The 20,344-nt window shown below is 40.6% G+C and overlaps 1 protein-coding gene across 3 annotated transcripts in view; it reads left to right on the forward strand.

The window, feature by feature from the left end:
• Positions 1-20,344, forward strand: part of dsx (transcription factor doublesex) — a 37,686-nt gene that overhangs the window by 4,520 nt on the left and 12,822 nt on the right. For all 3 annotated transcript variants that reach the window (XM_017233194.3, XM_017233195.3, XM_070281121.1), the window contains exon 2: positions 423-1,798. In XM_017233194.3, coding sequence (XP_017088683.2) covers positions 760-1,798 — 1,039 coding nt within the window. In that variant the 5' untranslated portion in view covers positions 423-759. The remainder of the gene's footprint in view (positions 1-422; positions 1,799-20,344) is intronic.

A 20,344-nucleotide genomic window follows, 5' to 3' on the forward strand; every position in this document is an offset into this window, starting at 1 on the left:
GATACTTCATAGATTTTATTGCCTTATGACATGCAATGGTCCGCGGCCAATCGAAATGAAGTCCGGTCGCCTGCCCACATTTAACTAATTTTAGCAAAAATATGGAAGGCATTTGCCGGCTTAATATTTAAAATTAAATGCGAAAGCAATTTGTTTGCCAGAACTAACCAAGCGTGCAAAAAATATGCAAAAAAAAAACACAAACTTTCTCAAACGTAAATTTTAAGTATTTTATGGCGGGCGGAAATAAAATAAATTCCACGGGATTACATCAGCTGCCGCGAAGCGCACTCGTTCAGAAATAAGCCCCAGCCTGCATATGAAAATTTGTTTACAAATTTTAGCCCATTTCACTATTTAATTGTGGCCGCAAAATTATTCCAAGTAATAAACAAAAATTCTCCCATTTCTTATCTTTGCAGGTGCTTACAAATTTATGGTAAACAGAAAAAATAATGAAAAGTGAAACGAAAATCTTATTACTCCTCATTACTAGATAGACACTGAAAAGTTAAATAAATAAACTTAGGCATAATCAGATTACAATTTTCAATAAAACTTAATCTACCTAATGTTTCCAAATACAAAAAATATTAATAGTTTCAAATTATATGAACCCCGCAAAGAAAAAATTTAAAAAATCATTGAATCTATAATAGAAAATGCTTCCAGAATTGGTCTAGGCGAGTCAGAAAAGGACTATATTAACGCAACCCTCGAACTATTTCTTAAAGCGAAAGGATCTAAGAAGCTACAGTCATGGTTTCGGAGGAGAACTGGAACAGCGACACCATGTCCGACTCGGACATGATTGATTCCAAGAACGATGTGTGCGGAGGGGCCTCCAGTTCCAGCGGCAGCTCCATATCACCGCGGACGCCGCCCAACTGCGCTCGCTGCCGCAATCACGGCTTGAAAATAACCCTGAAGGGCCACAAGCGGTACTGCAAATACCGCTACTGCACCTGCGAGAAGTGCAGGCTCACGGCGGACCGCCAAAGAGTGATGGCTTTGCAGACGGCCCTGAGACGGGCCCAGGCCCAGGACGAGCAGCGGGCGCTCCACATGCACGAGGTGCCGCCGGCTACACCGGGCACCTCCTCTCTGCTCAGCCACCACCACCACGCCGCCGCGCCCGCTCACGTCCACGCCCATGCTCACATGCATGGCGCCCATCACGCCGCCCACGGACACCACTCGCACCACGGGCACTTGCTGCACCACCAGCAAGCGGCAGTGGCAGCCGCAGCGGCGGCACCACCATCCCACTCGGCCGCCACTGCAGCCAGCTTGCACGGCCACGCCCACTCCCATCACGTCCACATGGCCGCAGCGGCCGCGGCCTCAGTACAGCACCAACACCACCCCCACTCGCATCACCCCCACCACCAGCAGCCGCCGCACCACCAACATCCGCAGCAGCAGCAGGGCGCCCTGCGATCGCCGCCACACAGCGACCACGGCCCAGCTACCAGCAGCTCCGGAGGGGCGGCAAGCTCCAGTAGCAGTACAGCTGCCACATCCAGCAGCGGATCCAGCAGTAACGGTGGAGGAGGATCTGGCGGCTCTGGGGCCGGATCTGGAGCAGGAACCAACGGAGTAGGACCCCGGGCTGGCAGCAGCGGGACCTCAGTGATCACTAGCGCCGACCACCATATGACCACGGTTCCAACTCCCGCCCAGTCGCTGGAGGGCTCCTGCGACTCCTCGTCACCCTCACCGTCGTCCACTTCCGGCGCCGCCATTTTGCCGATCTCAGTCTCCGTCAACCGGAAGAATGGTGCCAACGTGCCATTAGGTGAGTTACTTTTCAACTTTTTCAATATGTATCCCATTCTTGAGCGGAATACCTTAAACGATTTGTAAATCAATTCTCTACAAATCTGGATCAAAAACCAAGAACAACATTTTTTTTAGATTTTTTGTCTAATTTTCTGGGGGATCCCCTTCAAAATGTGGAAAGTGCATGGCATGGACAATATGGCCCATTGGGAAAGGTATATCTTTGTCAAAACGTATCCGATTCTTGAGCGGAATACCTTAAACGATTTGTAAGTCAATTCTCTACAAATCTGCATCAAAAACCAAGAACAAAATTTTTTTGAGATTTTTTGTCTAATTTTCTGGGGGATCCCCTTGAAAAAGTGCAAAGTGCATGGCATGGACAATATGGCCCATTGGGAAAGGTATATCTTTGTCAAAACGTATCCGATTCTTGAGCGGAATACCTTAAACGATTTGTAAGTCAATTCTCTACAAATCTGGATCAAAAACCAAGAACAAAATTTTTTTTAGATTTTTTGTCTAATTTTCTGGGGGATCCCCTTCAAAATGTGGAAAGTGCATGGCATGGACAATATGGCCCATTGGGAAAGGTATATCTTTGTCAAAACGTATCCGATTCTTGAGCGGAATACCTTAAACGATTTGTAAGTCAATTCTCTACAAATCTGCATCAAAAACCAAGAACAAAATTTTTTTTAGATTTTTTGTCTAATTTTCTGATCCCCTTCAAAATGTGGAAAGTGCATGGCAGGGACAATATGGCCCATTGGGAAAGGTATATCTTTGTCAAAACGTATCCGATTCTTGAGCGGAATACCTTAAACGATTTGTAAGTCAATTCTCTACAAATCTGCATCAAAAACCAAGAACAAAATTTTTTTGAGATTTTTTGTCAAATTTTGTGGGGGATCCCCTTCAAAATGTGGAAAGTGCATGGCAGGGACAATATGGCCCATTGGGAAAGGTATATCTTTGTCAAAACGTATCCGATTCTTGAGCGGAATACCTTAAACGATTTGTAAGTCAATTCTCTACAAATCTGCATCAAAAACCAAGAACAAAATTTTTTTTAGATTTTTTGTCTAATTTTCTGATCCCCTTCAAAATGTGGAAAGTGCATGGCAGGGTCAATATGGCCCATTGGGAAAGGTATATCTTTGTCAAAACGTATCCGATTCTTGAACGGAATACCTTAAACGATTTGTAAGTCTATTCTCTACAAATCTGCATCAAAAACCAAGAATAAAATTTTTTTGAGATTTTTTGTCTAATTTTCTGGGGGATCCCCTTTAAAATTTGGAAAGTGCATGGCAGGGACAATATAGCCCATTGGGAAAGGTATATCTTTGTCAAAACGTATCCGATTCTTGAACGGAATGCCTTAAACGATTTAGTAATCCATTTTCCATCAATTACTTTAATATTTTTAGATATTTTGTCAAATTTGTGCATGGAAAAAAGCAATACTTCTTCAACTTTCTCCAATAAATCTAAAATGAAACTACAAGAATTTAATTCAATTAGGCTAAAATTCTTTGACAGTCTGACATGAAGGGTCGCTTTATTAGTTTGCTTTCAAGATTGTAGAATGAATACACTATTCATCGCTTAATCTGCGATCTTGGCAAGTATCTAGTAATATTTATGGCTCATTTAGTAAAGTGCAGAGGGAAAATTGAAATTGAAAAATCCAGGGAAAATTGCACTGTTTTTTCCATCCTTGCCCTCGACAACTTGCCAGAGGAGTCTGGCAAGGAGTGGCCCCACATCTCGCGCCTCTAAATGATTGCCACCTAATTATAGGCCACAATATGCCGCCGCCGCTGGGAGCAACGAGGACAGATCCACAGCCGCATCCACATCCACATCCATATTCCCAGAGACCGACGCGTCGTCTCGGCACGTACCACGTACACTAGTTTACCAAAGGCATCTGGGCCAGAGAAGCCTCCGACAGAAGGCCTCATCAAGCTGTTGTTGTTATTCGGGCCAGAGGAGAGCCCAGGCTAGTAAATAACAAAAGGAGCCGGCCATAATGCATTACCTGATGGTTTCGACCAAAAGTTACCCATTGATTAGGTTGATTATACACTATTATGGGAGTTTAATTATTTCGGGTCATGTTAAAGGGTCTCAAGGCTTTTCTTTGAAAATATTGTATTTTTTTAGATAACTATTCTATGGTATTCTATGGAATTGAAAATTCCTACGGTATGAATCAGAGGCGTGAGGAGTGTGCCCGAAAGGCATGCAACCATGTTTCACAGGCACATGTCACAAATCACTTAAAATCAAAGGAGAAGTGGCATCGGAGACGGCGCATGAAATAATCAATTAACATAGATCCACAAAGCTGTCATCAGTTGGCACCTGAAGGCGGCGCCGTTTCCTACCTTTTTTGTGTGATTTGATCACTCTGATCTGAAAGCGGTTAGGTATAAATAATGTGTGGGAAAATGGTCTTATAAACAGCTTCTTAATGAGTTTATAAAGAAAACAAGATGATATTTTATATACATCTTAATTTGTAAAAGGTATCGTAAACATCTTGAATTTATAATCATTTTAAAGCCATTTCTTAGCCAAGAAACTATTTAAATATCAAAGGTTAAAAATTTGTAAACTTTACAGTATCTTTGTATGTTTAAATGCATTTTGCAAATACTTTAACTAATCTAACCACACCATAAATAGTAGATTACTTTGACGCTGTCAGAGTCTATCGTATGCACTGTCAGGAGAAATAAGTTTTCATGAATAATGATTTTTATATAGTAAGCTTTTACGATTGCCACTTGAATGCGTCTGGCTAGCATATATGATCATATAGAAGTAGTTCCCAAGAACACTAAATGGGGGTATTTGAATGTTCCTAATATAAAGACTCATTAGCGAGTGGATCGCGTTTAGGGTTAGGGGTGTGGAATCTTTCGAATCAGGTGCAATGAGCGCCTATCCAACGCTCGGCTGACCACGTTCCCCTAATTGCATCCAGACACACAACTGCCGGCATACAAATGCAGCATAATCTTGGATTGGAGTGCGGACTCCGGACAATTACAAGCTGGCCTGTCAGACCAATCCAACATGAGCATTCATCAAAGTGCTAAGCAGGCATGAAACTTTTTCACAGTTGCATTTTCCACTCGCCGATGACTTCTTTATGCATATTATCTACTGGTAATGGCAGCCAGACATGGATCCGACATTACGGCGATCGTTTAGCATAAGTGTAGACAATACGACCGATGTCTGTCAACTGCTGGCAGTTCGTCAATCAATTGGCCACCACCACTCCTCCACTACTAACTCCCATCTCCGGCCTCCCCAAACAAGACGGACAGTAGTTGGGTTGTGGCCCCGATGTCTGAAAATGTGTAAACTCACTCGTAATCTCCATCGCCGGCACGGAGCTGCATAACTTGTCTGTGCCTCCAAACAGGAACCAAGATCGGGTTTTCCTCGCTGGCATCAGGCATACTGCAACGTTGTTGCAAATTTTGCTAGTCCCACCGCCGAAAACAAGTTGGACCGCTCATTAGCTCTGCCTGCCTGCTTGTTGCCTTCTGCCCACACTGGCTCTGCCACTGCCTATGCCTCTGCCCGGTTTCGGAATTAGTCATGCCGGTTTAAATCACCTCCCAGACCCAGACCCAAGCCCAAACCAGAGGTTATGCACTTGGCCCAGCACTCGAGGCCTCAGGACTCCAGCACTCCTAAAGGTATTATTTTGTCATCAATTTTGATGGCAAACATGGCCCAGATGATATGGCACATCGTGCTCATCAATTCCTTGTGGATCATAAACTGCTTTTTAAACATCTCTTCGAGCCAGTTTAAACTCTTTTTAAGATAAATTATTAAATAATATAGTACACAGTGTAATGCAACAAACCTTTGGCCTAAACCCATAGCCTGAAATGCCAAAACTCGAAACGTGAATCAACTTCTGATATGGTAGCGTGTTGAACAAGCCAAGACAACATACCAGAAATCGATAAGCTTTAGCTCCAGCTCCAGCTTCGTCTTCGGCTTCAAATCGAGTTAATTAATTTAATGCTCTGAGCTAATTTCGAGCTCTTACCTCTCAAGACAGGCAGCAGTCTTGGCCAGGTCCTGGGACTGTGGCTATCCCTTTTGTTTGTCTGTCTAGAACATTTAGAGCCGCCAATTCGTTGGAAAAACCCCTGGCGCAAAAAAAATAAAAGGCAAAAAACTTTGCTCTGGTCGTAAAATAAAGTTGTAAAATGTATTTTTGGTATATTTATTTTTTGTGGGTTCATACATTTTGCTGATTTTGTTTTCGATTTCGTTTCAAATGGCTTGCACGCTCGTATTTGCCGGCTTCCAATCCATTCCACTCCAACTGGTGAGCGTAGTTTGCATTTTTATTATTTCCCATATTTGAGAAATGGGCTTTCGAGCATCTCTGACTCTCATCTTTGACAGGTCATTTGGGCACATAATATACGACATTTCCAGTTAATATGTTGGCATTACTTTTAATACCTCTCTCCGGACTCTGTTCCCCAGACTTTGTTTCGAGGACCCGGTGAAGTCTGGATTATATTTGCCCCAAATGGCAGCTTAATTATATGGCCAGAATCTATCCACGAACAGACCACAGAATATTTATTTTTTCCCGCCGATGAGAACAATAAAAATATTGTTTTCTTTTTTTTCGCCATTAAATTGGCTTTTACGAGCAGAAAATTAGTGTAGACGAAGTTCAACTGGCCAACTGGCCTTCGGACCCTGGAAACAGTGCAGCTGCATCTGATGAAGGTACCGGACTTATAGTTGGCAATATATGTATACAACTTGCTAAAGCCATTTGCATCCAAATACAGGCATAATCAGCCCTCGTTCGAAGGCCCCAATTAGAGAGCTCTCAACGAAACCAGCCCCCGTTTCGAACCGGCTATTTTCACCGTTCTAAGCCTCGCTTATTCAATTGAAGTGCTTGGCCAAATGACGAAAACCAAATGGCCAAAATACGGGCCATTAAACCTTGCACTCCGTTTTAACACAAGTTTGATCTTTGGGGCCATGAAAACCGATCCCGATATGTGTGAAAATTCAATAGCTTTTTAAGTGACTCAAATTATAGGGTATCGGAAATGCACAAAAAACCCGGCTAATAACTCAACCGTCATTACAGAAGCAGAACTCGAAGAGGTGACGTGACGAGACTCGTTATTACGAAAAGACAGTTATTTATTCATTATGGACATGGCCGCCCATTAACTATAGAGTGTTGACAAGATCAGAGCCCGGCTCCTTCCGTTTTACATCTAATAATGAACATACTTTAAATATATATATAGCCCCGACAATGGCTCCCTGCGGCTGTATTCCTTGCCACTCAATTTATTAAATTAGTTAAATATTTATGAAGCTGCAGAACTTGTTGCCGCAAATAGTGCAATTGCATGCGATCTGCTACATCGACAATGTTGGACCTCCTCAAAGATTTGGTCTCTTGGCCTTTTCCTTCCTGTTACCACTTAGTTATCGGACGCCGTCGCGGGTTGCCTTAACTTAACTCGCCAATTGGGCCGGCCCGCTCTGTTTACATTTCCACAGACACGCAATTTATGATCCGGCTTGGGGCAATCATTGTTTGTTGCATTGCTGCGCGGGTTGCAGCATGCACTTGCCTGGGGCAGATTTATTCGTGAACTGGACTGGAATTCGGGTCCAAGCAGGGCAGCGCAAAGCACTCGCAATTTATGGGAAGCATCTGCCCATAGGTGTTAAGAACTTACTTTATAAATTGAGTGTGTGATTGCTCCAGCCGCGGGCGAAAATGATTTATGGGCTTCTGCAGATACCAGTGTGTAGGTGTTAGCAGTTATCAGCAATAAAATCGAAGGAATTTCACGCCAACAAAATGGTACTAGCCAGAGTCGATTAAGAGGCCTCTCTAAGGCCTCTTAATCTTATATGTATGTCTTATAGGTTGAGTCCTTCTTATATTTCAGTTTCTTATCCAACCAATTTAACATGAAACCGTATAGACTCGGGTAATAATATCTAGAATTTATGAGCCATTTTCGCTGTCTGTCTCTGCCAAGTTGCTTTGATCATTGGGTTATCTAAGCTCCCCGGGAACTGCCAGAAGTACTAACTGCCAGAAGTAGTTGCATCGATCAGCTGTTTATAGGCCGAATGCAAAACAGGTTCCGAGATGATCGAATTCAAAGCTGCCTTTAAGAAGGTTTTTCCCTCAAAAGCGGGCTTTTATCTGTGCACTGAAAAAAAAATAAAAAAATTTTAATATCAAGTACTTTTTATTGGAAACACTCCTCTTTTAACAGTATGCTTATTGAACGCGAATTTGCTATTTGCTTCAATCAATTTCCATTTTCCAATTGGTGCGAATCATCATCAAAATATGCAAATTACTAAATTAGATTTTATATTTATATGTGGATTTTATTGAGTAGATTGCATGCCGGAATCTATTTAGGTGTCCAGTTCGCGCCGTGATTTGTCACATTAGTGACTATGCCTGACTATATTACATGTTTCCCCAAAGAGTTACGCTCTGCCCAGCCCCTTCATAAATATGCATTGTTCGCAGATAGTTTGGCCGGCAAGGAACAAGTTGAGTCCACCTCCCGGTACCTGGTTACGCCAATGTGCACCCCAGACTACTCCCCGGACTGCCGTCTAATTAAGCCAAATGATCGGCGGCGATGAAGTCCAGCACACCGAACCTCCAATTTGTAAATTACCAAATCAAACCGAGGGGCGGCTGCGACTCGACATAATTATAGGTGGCACACACCTTTGTTTGGACATGTTCGGCTTTTTCTTGAACTCTAAAGCGTGTCTGCATCTGCGAATCCGTGGAGAACCCCAAGGCTGGTCTAACCGGTATCGCTGGCCAAACATTAAGGTGATTGATGCCAGGCTCGGGGGTAGGCTTGGATCAATTTTTGCAGCTCCTGACCCCTCCGAAGACGTCCGGCTAAACGACTTTATTTCTTCTTTAATGTCCAGAATCCAGTGATTGATATGCGCTAGCACTAGCCAGGAGCTCGGCCCAGTCGAGGCTTTTAAATAAACATGCAAATTTGCATATTTTCCACCACACGACTTCAGCACACACAGTCCAACGCCCTCAACCTGTCACACACAAGCACCAGCACAGACGACTGTCACTCGCAGATCTCTCTATGGCCAGCTCTGGTCTATAAACAATTTCTGCGATTTCTGCAAATCGCCAGTTCTCGTACCTCAGCACACACCCCATTCACTTCATTAAAAACTTGTTGCGATTCCAATTTTTGAGCTAAGCTAAAAAAAAGCTACTTCCCCTGCCCCGCCGAGTGCCACAAATTGTTGCATTGAAAATGAAATTGCACACGTTGATTTACATTAATGGAGAATGACCACACGGAGTTGGTCTATAAGCAGGTAACAGCTCCCCGGGCCACATTTTCTGGCCAAATGCGAATGTGTTTGGGCTAGGAATCATAAATTCTCGCTAAATTGCAACGCTCGGGCATTTGAGTGCCAAGTGAAGGCGAATAAATTACGTTCTATGGATAGTCTTCTTGTCAGATTAAGAGCAGATTTAGATAGAATGTTTACCCAGAGTCAAAACAGGATATGAAGGATGTCTCAATCAGGCTTATGAGGCTATTAAAACAGGTTCATTAGTCATCTATAATTAATAGCTCAGACTCATTTGAAATATTAGCATTATCACTATTTAAAACTTCTTAAAAGACTCAAGACTTTAAGATATTTAATTTTCTTAATACCACATAGTTTACAGTCCTTAGGTTGGCCCACAAGAACTCATGCTTTAAGAGTCATTTGAACAACTTCGAATCGGTTTTTGTGGCCAGCATAAAATTTGAAATGACGGCCTAGTGTCGGACTCGCCCACACGCAGCTATTCCTGTATATATATTCCTGTAGCCAATGTATATAGGATGGCTATTAGCTAGCACCAAAATGCTCGAAGAGGATCGTAAAAGGGGCCCAGCCTAGGCCCGCCTGGCTGCTCGCGATTTTTAGGACATTTTTAATTTATTTTCAACATTTTTACAATTCTAAAACATTTTTTGCATCTCGTTCCTGGGCATCAAAGTTGTAAATGTCGCGCAGGGCCGTAAAATATATACATATGTGTGTGTCTAGGGAGTACGGTAAAATGGTATATGGCGTGTAACGATGTACGGGGAATACGTATACGTATGCTGGGGATACCGACCTCCGCAGGAACTTAACGTTGGGAACGTGCGCGCCTCAAAGGCAAATTACGCTGCGCAGACGCATTTAATGAGCTGCGCGCTGAGCTCGGCTTCTTTTACGACGTTTTGCTCAATTTCTACAATATTTTTGTTAGGTTCTTTACGACTTACGGCTAAGCTATACACTTGAAAAATAAGTAGGTTTTGAGCCTTCGGGGCTTAGGGTTTTTATTTCAAAATAGAATTTTCTCACAGTAGCTTTTCATCTGCTATTGATGATAAATGAAGTTTTGCAGATTTTTCGAATCTATTCCCAAGAACTCCCAAAACAGACAGGGCTTTTCATCATATCCACTGGCAATTGGTTACCCTTTCGCGAAACTCTTGCGGCTCCACATTATTGGTTTGAGATTTCAAACATAAAATTATAATTTACAACTTTGTTTTTAGTCCGCTGTCTGGCGGGGAGAAACATAAAACTACGTGGAGTCTTTTTAAGTTGAATTTAACAGCGCGTAATTTCATGAAATGCGCATCAAACAGATGCGAATGGAGTTGGAGATGGAGATCCATGAAGTTGAGTCGCGACTCGCCAGATGCCTAAGCCGGTGGGTCCTCAACCTTCGATCGTCAGTCCTCCTTGACTGACACCCTTGGGTTCCTTTATACATCTCGAAAAAATAATTTAATTAGCTTTGCTTGTGGCTTTTGTGATTGCCTGCGAAATGATGTTGCCATTTTAGTTTAATTCGTTTCCGTTTAAATACTTTTTATGCATCTTAGCTCTCTAGACTTTAAGACATAAGCCTATAAATTGCCAACAATTAATAGGTCAAGACCTAGTCAGTTTGTTGTCTAGATTTTCCGCCTCCGAGATGGCCTATGCAAGTGTAACCTCCAATCGGCTATTGAACCCCCGGCGAATAGAGGCACATGCTTACACTAGACACACTGCTCACATATGAATATGTTTGCATTTCCAGCCCATTACGAGGGGCACTGAGAGGGAGAAACATATTGCATAATATGCATATCAATACGAACATGACGGCTGGGGAAAGAACCCAATCATCATCAAAAACGCTCTGCGAACGTCGACAAAATTCACCTTGAACTTGAATTAGTTTCCGTTACATTGCTTATTCATATCCAAGTGTTTATATTTAAATGTACACATGTGCAGTATAGATATATCGATACATATGTGTGGCCGAGGCATTTGCATTTCAACAAACACACCGATTCACAAACAAATGTGCCAAGGGTGGGCACGTGGGGTGGCTGAGTCCCCGTCTATAGAAACCACATGCGTCCAAGTGAGGGAAAGTGAAACCGCTGGGAATTTGAAATGGAAATTGCATCGAACGGGTCAGTTTTGTTTAGGAAATTTTTCCAAATTTTCTAGCAATATTTATTTGATTGAAATTCGACTGGCACATGCCTATTTGATATTCCAGTTTATAGGCCCGCGAGATATTAAAGATGTTAGCTTCTGTTATCCTAAAACGTTGGACCGTTTACTACTTTTAGTCAATATCTACTTTCCATCCCATTTAAATTATAATTTTTATCTTCATTCATATAATATTACTTTGAATAATAATTAGTGTAAAAGAAAATGAATTAGTTTTTTACTTAGTCCCAACTTATAGCTAATTTTATTTAATTTCAAGCAAATTCCTAACAGGCAACCATAAAGACACAGCGATTTATTTGGTAATTTCATTATTGCCGCCCCACAGAGTGTTGCGCTCAAAATTTACGAGCGCGGTCATGGCTTTTAATGGGAACGGACCGCAGATTCTCCATTTAAATTTTCCACGACATACCGGCAGTTGTTACTTTGGATATAAAAATTCAGTTTTTAGTGCAATCGACAATTAGTCCATAAATATTACGTACAAACAGCCCATGTCATTCTGCTATTTAACAGCTTTGAAAAAATAGCCTCAAACTTGGCAGTTCTATCATATGTTAGTTACTTCACTTGTGAATCCTTGTGGTTCAGAATTGCTCTTATTTTTTTATCAGCTTGTCAATTTATCTTCATAACACTTGTTCAATACAACTCCAATTATAGGGCAATAAGGCACGTAGTTGACAGTTTAGAGGGAATGGTTGGGTTCCCAGGCTGAGCTCTCCTGCTCGGATCCTAGACAGGCCAGTGCAGACACGTCCGAAGGTTGGAAAATTTATTTACTTGCCACCGACAGCCGCTAAAATTGACCACAGACGATGAGGAGATTCCGCTTCGCACTTTGTTCAGCCGGTTGGCAAAAAAAAACCAGAATTTGTCAGACACGTCGGAACACAAGTTGTTCAGCCACCCACTGTCGATGGGAAATAAAAGAATTTCACAGTTGTCTACAGTGGGAGTCCTCTAAATGGCACTAAGCTTATTGGGATTTGTTTAAAGACAAGTTCATATCTATATCGTTTTATTGTTCTATCATTTCGTCAATTTATTATAGTAACTGAAAATCTTAAATACTGAACCCTTTAGCATATTCGCACTGTACTTTGTGCACCCTCTAACGGAAAAGTCGAATGCATTTGTTTATCACACAGACAAACACAACCACACACGTAACAAGACCTCCCCCTTACCCACCCACTGCCACTGCGTCGGTCTCTTTAAGTTTGCTCTCTGCAAAGCCCAACAGAGAGCTTCCCCTACCGGCCGGCCCCCTATCTATGACATTCGGCACGTGTAAGCAATTTGTTGCCGTAATCGCAAACAAATGCACTCTCAATGCACTCTGCTCGCCCTCTCTCTCTCTCTTTCTCTAGACCTGTTCTCTTGATTGTTTGCTGCGACGGGCCTTTCTTGGCAACAGAAAGTGCGCAATGCAAACTGCATTTACCTTATTAATTTATGCTCGACGGCCAACAGTACGTATACGCAACGGGGGGCGAGCGATTGTTTAAATGAAGCATCATCAAGTACTGAGACTGCCAGAGACACAATTTCACATTTTTCGAGTAATTTAGCTGGGTTATTTATGGGAAAAGTGCAATCGCAGAGATTATTTATAGTCCTTTTCTTATTTGATTATTTGCTCAGAGGGCTCGAGGCGATGCAACAAAATTATCCAATTATGCTCGGCACATATAATTATATGGTTAATTGTCTTAAGACGAGCACGGATTTATTGTGGCTCGTCTCTGCCTGCAGTTATGGTCTGCTATCTCATGGGCTCTGATTTATGGCCGACACGGCGTATGCTTAATGTTTCATGCCACTATCCGCTGGCGAAACAATAATTCAATATATTTATTTTAAATGGCTTACATGCAAATAGCCGTAAATTGGTAAATGCAACTGACTGGCCAACGCCATTAAACAATATTTGAAAAGCCAACATTTTGATTCAATCGGCTCTCTGTGTGACAATTAGGCGGGTTTTTTAATTCAAATAACATGTTGCCTATCACTCATGTGCCGTGCCATAAATTGAAATTTTATTCTAAAATCACAGCAAAAAAGCAAACCAAATTTGAAATCCGGTCTGTGGACCGCCGCGTGTAGAGTACAATTTTTTTATATTTTTTTAACTGATTCATTAACTTTACGATTTTTTTGTTGCTTGAATTGAGCAAGAACTCGCCTGCAATCAAACACATGTTTGAGAATGAATATTAATATTTTTTTTTTATGCGACGAAAATGTCATGCAAATTCAGATTGGATTAGGGGCGCTGCTTAGTTGAATGAGTCGATAAAGTCTCTATTAGAATATTATTCAATATTCAGACCACAAACTCTTTTCTGTAGCTAAGTACATCTATGTATGTATATATAGAAAATTTCCAAAAATAATAACACCAAAATAGCTTCCATTAGCATGGCTTTTAAATGCAAATAGAGTCAAGGCAAAAAAGCGTTAATCCTTTTAAGGATAAAAGCCATAATTTCCCATCCACTGCCGGTATCAGCGGATAAATCAAAAACTCAGGGGTTGTACCGAAAATCAATTTTCGGAAAGTACCCAACACTTGCAGGGTCCTTCTGTGAGGACACGGGCGTCATATCAACTGATTTATATCACAGTCGCAGCAATTAACGCGAATGTAACGATCGGCAGTAAAAGCCAACCAAAAAAACCACAGTAAGGGAAAAGAAATCAACGTTCTTCTGGGAACCATTTTTTTTTTTTTTTTTCATTCTTAGTTTTACGAGCGCCAAAAACCTTGCGGGCCAAAGCCAAATAAATATGTTTGTCGTGGTAGGGAAACCAGTACCAGAACAACTACAACTACAACTTGGCTCGTCATCATCAGCGTCAACGTGAACATTTCTCGGGCTGGCTCGTAAAAAGCGCAAAAGGAAAACTTTACGATGCCACAGTCTAGCAAGCATTTGACATTTGGCCGAAAGGAGGAAGCTAAACCCAATGACAAAACCTTGACTTGGCTCGGAAACCCTTCGATGATGTTTGAAATTATTTGAGAAAAACAGAAGCCAAGCTCTCAAGCAATTAATGCACTTAGAGAAAGGATAATTCAAGGAAGTATTACCCATAACACCTATGTATGTGTATATTTTATTTAGCCAAACCCAACTGCCAATTGTTCTTAATGCGCGTTGTGACCTTACCCAATACCCAAGTCTTTTCCCAAAATCAATTACCCACTTCGAAGCAGTCCGAGTGCAACATCGTCGTCAAGTCACGTTCCCGCAATGGCTGGAAACCCTGGCCGAACTGGCGATAAGGACTGTAAGCCCTATCCTCTTATCGCGATCACCACATCAGCCGGGAAAAGGGCAAATAAGCTTGCACAAGCGCTGATAAGAATGATAAGCTCTGAGTGGGACATGTGCATTTGAAAGTGAAAGGAAAGTTCCCCCTTCATTACCCCGGTCTTGGCACCGGTCTTGTCTTTCCTCTTACCCATTCTATCTATTTTACACCATCTAAAAATAACCCCCACGAGCCGGGTGCATCCCGCGGCATTTCTCAGTCCAACGTCACTCAGGCAAAATCTTCCTGGGATGCTGAAAAATTAAAATAAAAATTATATTATTTATTTTTTGGGCAAATTACCAAAAACCTAATGAAGAGACAGTTGAACACTTTTTTTTGAGAAAAAACTAATAGTTTAATTTGAGTACTATTATAATTGTTTAAGAGTTCCTAGATTTTGTTACATTTTAAATTAGTTAATTAGTTAAATTAATCATTAAAATTGTCTTTAAAAAAGTACCCTGATCTTGAAAACACAACTTGGCATTTAAACACATTTTCCCATCATAGGTGTTTGGGCGTGCCAGCAATTGGCAGTTGAATACTGCGACAGCAGTGCGTCTCTTGAGTTCGCAAAGTTTATAAATAGCGGCTATACGTTTGTATAATTGGCTCCTAATTTATAGTTTACTGTCTATTGGCCACGGCGACCTGATAGACGCCTCATTAGGCGACGATGCTGCCCTAGGAAATGTTCCAAGAGTCTCTTCCTAAAAATGTTTGTTTTTTTGCAACTTATGCACAATTTCTAGCGCTATCGGCGTCATTAACTTTTTTGAACCGGCGCCAATTACACAATTTTCATTCAAAAAACTATATTAAATATATTTTGCATGCTTTTATTTGCACAATAAATATTTTTGAGAAAATTAAATATAATTCAAAGTGCCGGAAGTCATGGCAGCAAATAAAATTGGAAAGTTTATTATGCCATGGTTTTTATTTAAATATTTTCAAAGCTTGGGAGAAAGTGGCTTACATTTTTCGAAGAGTTATAAAAAAAATATTACCTCCACTGAAACCAAATAATTTTAGAGCAACACTTGTTTTATTAAAATGCTGTAAAATCTAAAAAAGGCATCTACTATCGTTTTGCTGTCTCATTGGCAATTGCGCGTCTCACTTTGGAATTTAGCTAATTATTTCAAATTGTCTGGCGTTAAGATTTCCTGCCTTTGATATTTTTGCGCCAACGATCTGCCAACAAAGTGCTCCAATCAACTGGGCCGGCAGCTTGCACTTGGCATGCCCGACACGTGTAATCCATAAACAATTGACGCATTCCCCGAACTTGGCACAATTGGATTGGAAGTGGCAACATATCAGGAGACGCCACGTCTCCTTTGCCTGCCAAAATCCGAAAAGTCTGACGGACAGTGGCTATTTTTTCGGACATCTATTAACAGTTTAACGTCTATATGAGTTTCTGTCTGGTTGGAAAATCCGTCTACTTATCTTATATGATTTATCTTAATTGAGGTTCCTTCTTAGAGGCCTTGTCTGAACAAACTCTAAAATGTGTTAAGCTTGTAATCTTCTGGCAATTAAGTAGATTTTTCCACCATCATTTAAAAATTTTTCACGCCAAATGCTTCACAAACACCTAAGGGCAATTAATCTAAATAAATTCTTAGTATTCTTATTGTTGAAATATTTTTAGTAGATTGTTGTTTTCAAACCCATCGAGACCTTTTACACAGCGTTTTCTCACCACACTGGCCAAAAATAAACCGAGACATGTCTTCAGACTGCAAAAGTTGGTTCATTTAGCAAGCCTATTAGTGGGAGCAGACATTCAGTTTTTCGTCTTGATTTAAGGATGCTTCATTAAAATGTCATAAAATTAGAGACGAGCCGCCAGAACTGAGTGAATAGCACTATTTGGCATCTCTATTGCGGCAGTCGCGCATTCCGCGCCAAAGAATTTTTGATGGCAATTAAAATTTAGCTTAGTGCGACGGCCATACTAAGTAGCAAAATATAATGCACTCAAAGAAACAAATGACAGACAATTAAGGCTATTCAACACGTGCTAATTAAATTAATGTAATTAAGTTTTGAGAATTTTGTGACCGAAGCAGCAATGTCAAAGCCATGGAATGAATAATTAATGGACTTAAAAGTTAGTCTAAAGTTGTTCAATAAAATTTGATAAACAAACCCTCAAACCTTAATATTCCACAGTAGTACCTTATATAAACCGCAGCGTAGTACAAAGTATAAAATTGTATTTGAACAATTGCCCTATATATTCGTACTCGTGCATTTTTATAAAACCCAGAGTCACATAAAGCTCTTGTCAATAGAGCAACAATGATACGTAACAAACATTTGATAAGCTCTCAGAACGAAGGTGAACAAACAATTTGATAATGGCGGCTGGAAAAAAATGTATTATAAAGTGCTTGATAGCTCCAGCTCCGGGCTTAGACCAATCGAAACCCAGTAAAATGGCTACCCTAACAAAAGTTTAGTTACCAAACTAACAAGAGACTTATCTAATCTTTACTAATTTTATCCCCAATACTGTGAAACGAAAAAAAAACTACTTAGAAAAGGAAATTTTATTGCCGGGAACAAGTTGAAGTCAAATGTTAAGTTCAGACCGTAAAAAAGCAGCGACAGCGCGGTGATCATAAAAATAAATCTACAGAAAAAGCTTGTTATTTTCCATAATAAAAATAAAAACTATATAAATGCATGCAAAACGCTGCAGGAAAGTCGGGGGAATAGCGTGTATACGCACGAGTATGACTGAAATATTACTACAAGTTCAAGTGAATAACGACAACAGGGGACGGGATTCGACAGGATTTTGGGAACGAGGCAGGACTACTCGTTCTAGACGGAGTAACGACAACGACAACGGGAACGACAACGATTACGAAAACGACGACAAAGACGAGGACGATGCTTTCGCCTTTTCTTTATATAACTCGTAAAGTCTCTCGAAAATTGCAAACGTTTTAATTTTGAGATTAAAACTGCTTTCGTGCCAGGCTTAACAAGCTTAACTTGGCTAACAGCTTGGCCAAAAGAAACAAAGCTCTTCAGAGCCAAACTGGCATATACTTCCGCGTTCTGGATCCAAGGACGAGCCACCTTCTCCCCACTACCGCCCCTCTCATGGTCGTAAAACGGCTGCATGCTACATGCACTTTTATTAGCCTTTAGTGCAGTTGTGTTGACGAATGCACAAAGAACTCTACCCGTTCCCATCCCTATCACAATCCCAATCCCGCCAATCCCCCGAACGAGCTGCGGCGATGAAAAGAAAGCTCCCAGGTAAAAGGTGAGCCATGGCGGAGGATTGTCGAAGGAGCCAGGAGCTCCAGCGGCGGATATTGGCCGAGGGTTTAGTGTTTGCGAATTTAACTCAATTGAAGGTGAGGCAATGAATAACAAATGAAAAGGCGAATGCAATCTGGCGATGGTTACTTTCAAACTTTACGGCTTCAATAGTTATAAACGTTGGAGCTATTGTTGGGAAATCTGTTCCGCATTGGGGAATTTTAATCAGTATCCATTTTTCTTTTTATTTTACAAAAGGTTTTTAAAATAAAGGTAATAGGCAAAAATATTTCACTTAGATATTTTATTCTTTAAGAATATAATACCAAGTACGACTATTTTAGAAAATGAAGCATATTATTAACAGTCTCCTCTATTTTAACTTTTAACAATATTATTTATTGCTTATATAACCCAACATTTATTGGCAAATATTTTATATTTTGTTTAATTTAAGGCTATTAAAAATTAAGTCATAAAATCAAAGATTGTCAAAACAGACATGTAAGGAAAACAAATATTTTCTTCTTACATGTATAACAGATCGCTTTGAGGAAAGCATCATTTGTTATAGAATAAAAACCAGAGAACCCAGAGCAATCACTTAAGCAACCAACTCCAGGGAACTCATCACATCTGCTGCTTTTGCTGTTGTGGCTCATTAAAACACTGTTTCAGCTCCATTCTATTTCCATTCCCATTGCCAAAGATTTTATTTTGTCTTCCCAGCTCGAATTTGCATTCTACACCCAACCCAGTTGGGCCATCCGTCCGTCCCTACCAAAAGATATATGTATATGTATGTACGTATACCGGTCCAAAGTGTGGAACAGAGCCACAAAGCATTCCGATGCTTGCTTCATTTACCACATTGCCCCATGCTGCATGCATCATTCGGGAGGATTTCATCAAATCGTGCTCCTTCTTGTGGCATTTGCCTGCCACTTACTCCTTTCGGTGCATGCCGAACACTTTGAGTTTGAGTTGCCATTTTGTGGATATGTCGATTTATTATTTTTTATTGTTGTTACGTTTTACGACTTTCCTGACTGTCGACGGGGCAGATCTGCAGATATTTCGAGAAATTTACGGCTTTTCCTCATCTTTTTTGGTAGCTGGCACATAGCAGGCTCTCAGCTCTATCCATCCAGCTGCAAAGCTCACCGAAATTTTATCAAAATATTTCGCCAGCATCTCGCCAGCATTTCGTTCTTTATTGCACAAGTTAATTTTACAGCTCGATGTCAAAGTGCCCGGCACGGAGAGCTGCTCCCTTTTTTTCATTAGCAGCTGCCGAATGAAAGAGTTTTATCTGCTAAATATTTTGGGATAGAGAATTAAAAGAGTTTTTGTACAATATATTTTTTTTAATTTTTTAAGCCGATACGTAACAAAAATACCAAAAAATGGAACTTATTTGTAGATGGGATAATTTGTAAAATAATTAAAGGGATTAAAATGCAAAAATTCATTTCCAAATTACGTTGATAAGTCTTATAGTCTATGAGAAGTCTTTCGATTTTTCTGGTGTTTCAATTTCTGTTATAGACTATTGTACTTGCAGAAAGAAAATTGCTAGTTACTTATTATAACCAATATATTTTACATAATTACATACATATGTACGTAATACGTATACGTAATATTTTTGTTGATCAAAAATAACCCACAAAATGATGATTAATTTAACTAGCTAAAAAAAATACACATAAATTTACATAAAATTTTATAATGCTCATAATATAAGGGAAAACCTTCTCTAATTTACATTAATAATATTACGTATTCGTAACTCCAACAAACATGTTTCCCATAATTGATAGTTTTTATACAACAATGGAAAATCATTGGCGAAGACCACTATCTTCGCAAAAGTAGCTAGAAATAAATACCGTGAGAGGTATCTTGGCCATGTAATGCTTGCCAATTGGTACAAAAAACTATATAGAGGTAATACATACATATATGTATGTATGTGGCAAAGTTTCTCCTACCGAGCAGCTGCAGTTGCTGGAACGGGAGCTTCGTGCTGCTGCAACAAACTCATAAAAAGGCGCAGAAAAACGAGCGAGAAAACTTGGCTAACGACTTAAACGATGGGAGTGTGGATGGCCGTGGAGTGGGGCCGATTGCAGAGGAGCGAGGACTTTCGTGAAGGACTCGGTGCCGAAGAGCCGGAGCTCGGATATTGCCGAGTGGAAGGTTAGCTGCAGTTTGGACAGTAATAAAAGTAATAACAACACCAACACCACTGCATCTTGTGCAGCAACTTTCCTATATACATACATATGTACATGTACATAGCACCAAGTAT

The sequence above is a fragment of the Drosophila bipectinata genome, chromosome 3R (assembly GCF_030179905.1).
Source record: "Drosophila bipectinata strain 14024-0381.07 chromosome 3R, DbipHiC1v2, whole genome shotgun sequence".
Classification (NCBI taxonomy): domain Eukaryota; kingdom Metazoa; phylum Arthropoda; class Insecta; order Diptera; family Drosophilidae; genus Drosophila; species Drosophila bipectinata.